The sequence below is a fragment of the Vigna unguiculata genome, chromosome 7, assembly GCF_037176805.1.
Source record: "Vigna unguiculata cultivar grain cowpea cultivar isolate G323 ecotype 2 chromosome 7, ASM3717680v1, whole genome shotgun sequence".
In the NCBI taxonomy this organism is placed as follows: Eukaryota; Viridiplantae; Streptophyta; class Magnoliopsida; order Fabales; family Fabaceae; genus Vigna; species Vigna unguiculata.
Window position 1 is genome coordinate 27039288 of NC_140798.1, and position 9745 is coordinate 27049032.

The window sequence follows — 9745 nt, forward strand, 5'->3', positions numbered from 1 at the left end:
AGGTGGAGTGATTGTAAAAAAAGAAATGATTGAAACATGTATATATAAGTTGTAATTAAGCTTATTTAATAATTTGGTCTCAAATTGGAGAGAACAAAATTGGATCGTTGTAAAAGATATGAGTACTAAATTGAACCAAAAATTTAAATAAAGAACTAAATTGAAAACAACTATTACCATTGTCACGTGGCAAAACCTGGAAACTGTCATATGACAAAACGGGTAACCTGACACATGGCAGTTTATAAATTTATAGAAAAAAAATAAAAATTTTAAAAATTTTAAAAATTTTAAAAAATAAAAAATCTTACGACTTGATACGTATCTTGTACAGATTAAAAAAAAATAAGGAACTAAATCACTAATTATACCAAAATAGAAATATATATTAAGTTTAGTTTTGCTCACATAGGTTTATGTATGAGATTTTTCGATTTTAACCCCTTACTATTTTTTTCTGATTTTGCAGACCAACCCCTAGTCAAGAAGACTGACTAAAGGCTTGGGACGCATTTGCTTTTGAGCCCAGAACGCTTAGCTGAACAAAAGGACGAGTGCACACAAGACCTAACGTTGAATCAGAGGTGCTGGGTTTGAATCTGGGGAGCTGAGTTCGAATCGAGGCTGCTGCTAAGCGAATTCAGTGCCACTCGAAGTCGCTCAGGCTGAGGCGTGGATAAGACCTAGGTTTGGGTTTTTCTTCTTCGATTCGTAGGGTTCTCTGTTTGAATAAAAAGGTTTTTTTGTGTGGAAAAGATAAAGAGACTACTCTCTTCGACACATCTTCTTTCCTCATTCTGTAGTTTCTTCTTTGTAGAGTAGTGTAGTATAGGGTATCGTCACTTCTTCTTCCCCTCTCTCTGTCGTATTGTATTCTTCTCTCTTTCTTATTTCCCAAGAGGTCTTCTTGAGTCAGACAATCAGAACAGGATGCCTTGTTTTTGTGGTTTAAATCGTGTAGTAGGGTTAACCTTGATAATATTGATATTAGGGCTTCTTGCATCTATTTTAATTTCTAGTTTTTGTGTACGTCTTGATACCCAATTTGATGATATTAATTCCTGTGCATTTTCTGGTCTAGGTAGTTGTCTTTGATTCATTTCATGATGCACATAATTAGATATCATCATCTGTTTAAGAGCTGAATTTACATATCACTCATAACTTGCATTTACAGAGTAGGTAACGCTGCACTTGCATTTGCGTTAGAATCATAATTGTAGTTTCTGATTCAACTTGGCTTAGTTTGAATTTCATGCAGTCTTTACATCTGTTGCATCGATTAGAAGTAGTAGACTCATTTCGCTTTGCATATAACACGAGTGTATCATAGCTCAATCATTGAAATCTGCATCCACATTACTGATCTTGAAACTGTCTAAATAGGTTCATAGTAGGTTTTTAACCATGCATCATAGTTGTTTGAGATTTGTTCAGGTCTGCATTGGTAGTTTCTGATATCATTTTGAAATCTGCATAAAAACTGCATTTAGTCACAATGCTGTCATAGGTTTTTTTTTTTTTTTTTTTTTTTTTGCTGTTAATAATAGGTTCAACTAGTTGAATTTCATTCCTACCATTTTTTTACTTGTTCACCTTGCATTTCCCATTCATATTGAGCATTTTAAATTTGCCTAAGCCATTGCATATGCATCAGCATCTTAAGATTCCATAGTCTGCAAGTGAACCAGAAAATATGCTTTGAAACTGTCGGCATTGAGTTTCAAACATGATTTTAATTTCTGCATTTGTTCTCTGTAACTGGGCATCATAGTTCATTCATATTCATTATTTTAGACTTGTTTAGGCATTTATATGAATATTTTCTGCATCAGAGCTAAAGCTATTAGCTTAGGCCTGCACATAGAATTTTAATCCTCTGCACTAGTTTCTGCATTTTAGCTAACATAACTCATTTTAGCAATATAAATTGGATTAATTTCGTACATTGCATTGGTTCTGCATCTTCATTGTGTTCGCTGTTTTAAGCATTCTTGCACTGCATTCTTCTAAATTTAAATTTCATGCATATAGTTAGTACCCATTTAGGGTTTTGCATTCTTTATATTCTCTTTACCAATTAGACTTCTTTAGATTCATTCCCTTGCATGAAAATCTGCATTCATATTGTATAAACCATTCTGCATCATTTATAACATTTTACATTTGCATCCCGTGCATTGAGTCTAGTTGATAGATAGTCTCATTTTACTTTTCATTTAATTTCCCCCCTTGCATTTTCATTCCATTTTAGCAAGGATAATTTAAAAATTAAAACATAACAGCTACTGTCTCTTTGGATTGATCCCGAGTCATTTCCCTAACTACATTATGCTTTAGGGGGACAACTTGGAATTTTTGTTGACCTTAAAGGTGACTAAAAAGGTTTAACAAAGGGGTTTCAATGGGGGTTTTGGGTTGGGATAACTGGTCAAGTATAAAAGTCAGGTGGTGATGATGTTGTGGGTTGAAAGCCTGTGGGGATTGGCATGGTGGTGGATGGAGGAGTGCCTGGTGGTGGGAACACACAAAATGGAGGGTTGTTTTCTGGCTCTGGGATTGGAGCCAGTGATTCATATAGGGGGCAAAGAGAATGGTGAGTTAAGACTATAGGGTTCTACCTTTGATGAGAAATCGGTTGGATTCTCAGCTAAATTCTAAAATGTTTTCAACTTCTTTGAGTTTTTGTTGTTGGTTGAATTTCTTTTATGTTTGGGGCCTCTTAATACCCTCATTGATCCATCTGCATTAAGGGATTTTGAACCATTAAGGATGTGTTTGGATTCACGTTTGAGATATGAAACGTTAGAAAGTCTTGAAAGTTGAACCCATTTGTTTGGTATAAGAATATTTATGTTTCATTGAATGTTAAAATCATGGTAATTGAATAGTGAATCTTATCATGTATTGGAGAGGTGATTTATCATATCAATTGTGAATTATATGATTCATAAACATTTTGAAAGTCATTTTTTTTTTTAATTTTTTGGATGGAATGACAATTTCTAGAGTTTTTTTTTTTTTTTTTTTGGTGTAGTAACTTTAGTCACTTTTTTTGGGTCCTATTTCCTGCACCAAAGTGTTTTCTCCTGCACCTCCCTACCCATTTCAAAATACCCAATGTACCCTCATGTGAAATACCTTTTCTGTCCTTGGTAAATACTAAAATCTCTTTACCCTAATTTCACATCTCATCTTCTCTGCGCCGCAGCTGCAGCCCCTCCCAGTAGTCTCCTTTGTCGTGTGCCATGGTGCTAGTGACTTTGTGCACCTCCATAGTTTGCTCCAGGTCCCTTCCCTTTTGTACTCATATTTTCGTTGTGCACCTCCTTCCATCCATAGCTTGAGTTAGCCACTGAACCTCTTCATCCTTGTTTTCATTTTAGTGTTACTGTACGACGTCGTAAGCTGTGTGGTGGGAGAAGGTAGAGCGTTCATAGAGAAGAACTCTTTTGTTGGCTAATTTCTTTTTGATAAAATAACTTTTTCTCTGTCAATTGAAAGTTCTCCACGAAATTGAATGGTACACGAAACTTCTTTTTCTCACCCACGAACCTCAACACACCCCTCTACAAACCTTGCCACGAACCTCTATGCACCTGCCGCACCCGCCCCAAACCTTGTCACTTCTGTGCTCTCCTCCATTGAGACCTCGCTAAATACATTACATTCTTCATAGAACAAAACCACTTCCGATTCTGCCTCCTAATTTCCCTTCCAGTAAGTCTTTTTTTTTTTTTTGCTGAGTGTTGGTTTTCTTTTTCTGATTTTTGTTGAGTGTTGGTATTCTGCTTGATTGGTGGCCAAAATACATTTCTCACGCCCCTTTTGAGGGGAAACAATGGATTCAATCATGGTAGTCAAAATCGCGTACGAGACTGCGATCTTATTCATTGAATGTTAAAATGCCTAAAACGGCCGTTACATTCGAAGCAACAACATTATTGCTTTTACGTTTTCATTATTCAATTAAACTGACCATCTTCAACGGAATTCCAAACATACACTAACTTGTTGCCATTCAATATTTGCTTAATATCAATGGTATTATGATGCAGTTATGAATACATTCTAGCCGTTATTGCTTGATCATGAGTTGTGACTCATTACACTTTAATTATTATGACTGCAGTCACTGCATTAGTACTTATAAGAAGAAAGTAAGAAGGTAAAATAATTTGAGTTTTTTCCATAAGCTAAAACACACTTTGTCCCTGAACTTCTATATCTAACTACTCCAAAAAATTGAAGTGCACGAGTTGATTTTGGTTTATAGGAGAAACTTGAATCATCTAACTTTCTTATTTATGAAATAATTTGACAGTTTCTGCGAGTTTGTCTGTCGACACAATGGTTCACAATAGAAATAATGACATTATTTGGTTCATGGTGCTGACTGACTCTACCTAATGGGATAAGGTTTTGTGCTTGATTCAAGTAGATGTTATTAAGTTTTAACTTGTTGATCATTTTTTTTTCAGCTTCCAGTCTCAATCAGAGAACAACAATCCTTTTAGACCAGCTAGAAGCAGTTCTAGACCTCACATTCCTACAAACTTGCATTCTGCATCTGCTTGGTCAACTTGGTAAATGTCTAGGCCTTCTACTACCACACATAGAAGCTCATGTTACTGTTTTTAAAACTATCTTTTACAATCTAAATCTATATATATTGTCATTCCATTAATTAGAGAAAACAATAACTAGAATGTATTAAGAAAACTATAGGCAATCATTGGTACTTCTTAAGTCCTTGGTCACCCTTAGGCAACTATCTTCCCTGTTCCTCCTATTACGAACTTCGGAAATTGCAAGAGATGTAGCAGAAAATGTAAAACTACCTAAAACTTTAAGTTATGAGAAGACTTCAAAAATTCACTTCCTAAAACTGAGATAGCCTACTAAACTAGTCAAAAATGTAAAACTGCACTAAATCAACCTAGGAAAAATTAAAGAAAACATCTAGACACGTTTTAATTGGTAAAAAGAAGATAAGGAATAGCTCAAACACCAAAATCTGCATAAAACTTAAAATTTGACTATCTAAGACCTAAACTAGACTACAATAGGCTAAAACTGCAAAATCTGAGAATTGAACTAAACTAGTATTTGGAAATGCTAAACAACTACCCAGACACATTCTAAATGACATAAAGAAGGTAAAAAATAAACTAAAATTAATAAAAACTACCTAGACACATTCTAAATGCTATAAGACACCTAAAACAGTAACTAACCTATTTACACAAGAGTGCACTAAACTGTCCTAGAAGGAAGTAAAGCAACTGTCCTAACAAGTTTAAAATGATAAAATCTAGCTAAGAAACAACTCAACTTACCAAATCTACCTAAAATTCAAAATATAACTACCTAAGACCTAAAACTAGTAACTGATGGGCTAAAAGTGCTAAAACTAAGAACTGTACTGGACTACTATTTGGAACTGTAAAGTAACTATCTAGACAACTTTTGAATGATAAAAGGAAAATAAAAACCAAGTCACAATTCGAAAATAACAGAAAAAAAATCAAAATTTCACTACTTAAGACCTACAAAATTATGATAAAAGTAAGCTAAAACTAAATGCTGCACTAAAAGACTAAAAGAAACCATATTGAAACTACCTATTCAAGTTTTAAATGGCTAAGATAACCAAAACCTGAGTCAAAAACTAATTCCTAAAAAAGCTTAAAAAATTCACTACCTAAATTTGAAAATTCACTAAGACCAAGAGTAAACACTCTCACTAGAGCAAAGCTCACAAAAGCACACTAAGGTGTCTCAAATTCAATATTAATTAACCTTTTACATAGAGGCTCCCTTAAATAGGCATGGGTAGGGACCTCTTAGCAAATACAAACTGTTATGTTCTAGAAACTAGGGCAACCCATGCTCTCTTCCTTGCTCTCCAAGAGTGCCCAAGCTATCTAGAAGCTCAACCAAACTCCTCTCCTCTTCAAATGCAGCCCCCACATGTTGGGCCAACCTTCAAGGCCCTTCTTGATCCATCTAGGTGTGCCCCTTACCAAACTAATGGTGTCCAAGAGCCATCCTACAAAAACAAAGGAGCATGAGTCTATAATTTATTCCAAGAAGAAGAAGAAAACCTAAACCAAATAAAAGAAAGAAGGTGAAGAAAATTTCTTCCTAAACAAGCTTATTTTCCCCAAGCATGTTCCTCCATCCTTGGTAGGGGTTAGGGTGTCATCATGACCTAACCCACTAGTTTCTAACTTTCACTGCCCTATCTATGAAATGAACAAGAGAAAGAAAATGGGAAAGTAGAGAGATCTCAGAGGCTGTCCAGGACAATCAACTGAGAGCGGAACTGAGAACCCCTGAACCACAAAATTGTTACCTCGGTGTGTTGTGCATAAATCGTGACAAAGAAACAAACAAATTCAATGTCGTTTTTACAAGAGAGATTCATCCTATATGGATTTTTACAATAAAGTATAGGCAAAAAATGTGATGTTTAACACTTTTGGATCTGCTTTATTGAATTATGAATGTTGATGTTATTGCATCTTAGTGTATTATCTCTATAGATTGGATAGCACTGAAAGAAAGGAATTGTATTTAATTGAAAGAAAGATGAAGCTAACAACATTTCAAATATTTTGCTGGTATACTTGTGTTTATTCCAATTACACTTCTATTTCTTTACCTCGAAAGCAGTTGATTTTCATTAGTGTAGAATCATGGCCAAAGCTGAAGGTGGCAAGGAACCAATAAATGAACAAGCAGTTGCAAATATGTATGCTTCTATGAGGTCTGAGCTCAACCAAATTTACTCCAAAATAACTGAACTGGAGATGGAAGTCAGTGAGCACACATTAGTCATCAATGCCATTCAGCCTCTTGACCAAACTAGACGTTGCTACCGAATGATTGGAGGGGTGCTTGTGGAGAGAACCATCAAAGAGGTCTTGCCTGCCGTGCAGCGAAATAAAGACGGTCTTGAAGAGGTTGTTGCAAGGCTTAATGAGGCACTGGAAAAGAAGAAAAAGGAAATTACTGAGTTTGAGGCTAAATATAAAATCAGGATAAGGAAGGCTGATGCTGAGGTGAAGGATGAATCTGGTAGGAAGGAAGGGTCTGCTCAAGGAGTTCTTGTGGGTCCTGCTGGTGGAAGTGAATGATTTGTCAAATTTTATTGTGTTTTCTCAAACTATTTGCCAAAATTTTCTGCCTTTCTTTACAATTGGGTGGAGGAAGTATTATGCTTTGCTTTACAGAGTATTGACTAAATTATTTATAACTTGATATGACCTTCAGTTTAATTGCTTTGGCTGAAAAAAACTGTTCTTTATTGCGTGTAGTTCTTGTAGATTTTTTGTGTGTGCAAGACTAGGGCATATACTCTAGTGGTCAAAGCTATTTTGTCATGTTTCATCAGGGTTAAAATGCTTCTTCCATGTAATTGCCTTTTGTTTAATATGTATTTTGACCCCAAATGCAGGAAAGAGGTATTGGGAGAATGATTCGATAATTCGTTTTTCTATAATTAAATTAAATTTATTGGATTTGAGATGTAAGAACTTGTTATTTCATCCATATCAAATTAGTGGTGTTTAAAAAGTTTAATTTAACTCAATGATCCAATTTAATTAATAGTTATAATTGTGTTGGGCCGTGTGAGTTTCCATGGTCGAAGTAACTTGTTTATATTCATATTCAATTTTTACATATTTATAAAAGGTAAGGTAGTTTCTTATGTACCTCCACAATTTTCTTTCTATGTTTCCATAAAAATTGTCCTGTTTTTGTGCTTTTCAAATTATATTTAAACTTTTGGTAATATATTTTGACTTTCGAAAGTTGATATTCGGTACTATATTTTGACTTTCGAAAGTTGACTTTCGATAATATATTTTTGACTTTTGGAAGTCGACTTTCGGTAATATATTTTGACTTTCGAAAATTGACTTCGATAATATATTATTTTTATTTTTTATTTTTTTAAAACATAATTTAAAAATAAAATAAATTTTTAATATATATATATATATATATATATATATATATATATATATTTCTCCATTTTTTTAATTTTTTAAAGTATTTTGTTAAAAAGTTAATGTTTTTAATTTAATTTATTTGAAAATATTATATTAAGAAGTATGAAAACATAAAATATAAATAAAATAAAAAATAATAAACTAAAAAACATTTAAAACTTAGAAAACATAAACTTTAAATAAAATTAAAAATAGTTAAAACAAAATTAATATTTGTTTTAATATAAAGTTTAAATATTTTTAATTTAATTTATTTCTTAAGTATTTTTAATTTAATTTATTTCTTAAGTATTTTTAATATATATATATTTAAAAAATAAAAATTATATATATGTATATATAATTTTTTATATAATGTATTTAAAAAAATAAAATAAAAAATAAAATTTAAAAACAAAACTTTAAATTAAAAAATATAAATAAAAAAAAAACCATATATTTTGATTTTCGGAAGTTGACTTCTGGTAATATATTTTGACTTTCGAAAGTCGAATTCCAGCTATATATTTTGACTTTCAGAAGTAAACTTCTGGTAATATATTTCGAAAGTCGATTTCTAGTTATATCTTTCGATTTTTGGAAATATTCTTCGTCGGAAGTCGACATCTATAAATAATTTTGGAAATGTGCTTGACTTTAAAATTCTTTTCAAGATGTAAAAGAAATTTTGGAGGTGTAGGAAGAAAGATCCTAAGGTTGATGAAGATGAAAACTAGATTAAGTTTCAGCTCCATCAACAAAACAATGTTGCTATAGGAATTGTGTGGAAAAACGGTTACAAGTTGACAGATTGACAGAATAACTTGCTATATAGCTTCTGTGGTAAAACAAAATTTCTTATTACTTTAAGTATTAAGTTAAAATACCTTTTTGTCCCGTCAAATTTTTTCCAGTTATTAGATATGTATACGATCTTATTAGGATGTAACAACAAAGTCATCAATTATTTGATTATAAGTTTTTTTTAAACCAAATTAGCATGAATTGATTTTAGAAATTAATTATGGGATTTTCAAAGTGAAACCATGCACCAAATGTTTTGTTTGGTAACCACCTAATTACTTTCAATTTTTATTATCCTCTCTTATTCTGCTATAGATAACTTCCATAATTCCATAATTGCAATAATCAAACTCAACTTCAAACAAATATCGCAAAAAATAAGCTTTGTTTTTCTATTAGTCAGAATTGAACATAGGAAATTTACAATTCTTTTTTCTTCTTCGATCCCGTTTTATCATTAAAAAACTCACAATACTAAAGAACTTCTATAAGTACAACATCATTGTTTTGAAGTTTTCATTCCCATGTCATGTTCATTTTATTTAATTAAGTTATTGACTGACCATAAATAAACGAAGAAACCGAGAAAAGAACATTCACGAACTTCTTTTATTAGTAAGACATCGTTGTTTTGAAGTTATCGTTCCAATTTTATTTTATTAAGCTATTGACATACCAAAAATAAAGGAGGAAATTGAGAAAAGAATATTCGTACATTCTTCTTCGTTAAACACTGTCAAATTACTTGGTTACTCTGACTGTGCAATTACCGTTGATGAATCTGGAACGTTCACGTCCTACACGCGTCAAGTAAAGAAAATTCCACGTGTCCTATGCGTATCACAACGGCTGCGTTTAACTTTCTCGGTAACAAGATTAGCGAAGTCTCACGAACTTTCTTTCACGCACGCGCACCACGGTGGTTTATATTTATTAATAAC

At 32.6% G+C, this 9745-nt stretch overlaps 1 protein-coding gene across 12 annotated transcripts; it reads left to right on the plus strand.

Annotated features, from left to right (window-relative positions):
• Positions 1 to 473: 473 nt before the first annotated feature.
• PDF2 (prefoldin 2) lies at positions 474 to 7321 on the plus strand. 12 transcript variants are annotated; one of them, XM_028080140.2, is made up of 4 exons: positions 3212 to 3289; positions 3387 to 3720; positions 4482 to 4586; positions 6679 to 7321. In XM_028080140.2, exon 4 carries the CDS (start codon positions 6702 to 6704, stop codon positions 7140 to 7142), a length of 441 nt encoding a protein of 146 aa, XP_027935941.1. In that variant the 5' UTR covers positions 3212 to 3289; positions 3387 to 3720; positions 4482 to 4586; positions 6679 to 6701; the 3' UTR covers positions 7143 to 7321. The 12 variants fall into 12 exon arrangements, with proteins under 12 accessions (XP_027935939.1, XP_027935937.1, XP_027935938.1 ...); XM_028080138.2 differs by lacking the exons at positions 3212 to 3289; positions 3387 to 3720 and adding an exon at positions 474 to 687 and having other exon boundaries at positions 6676 to 7321; XM_028080136.2 differs by lacking the exons at positions 3212 to 3289; positions 3387 to 3720 and adding an exon at positions 474 to 687.
• Positions 7322 to 9745: the final 2424 nt, after the last annotated feature.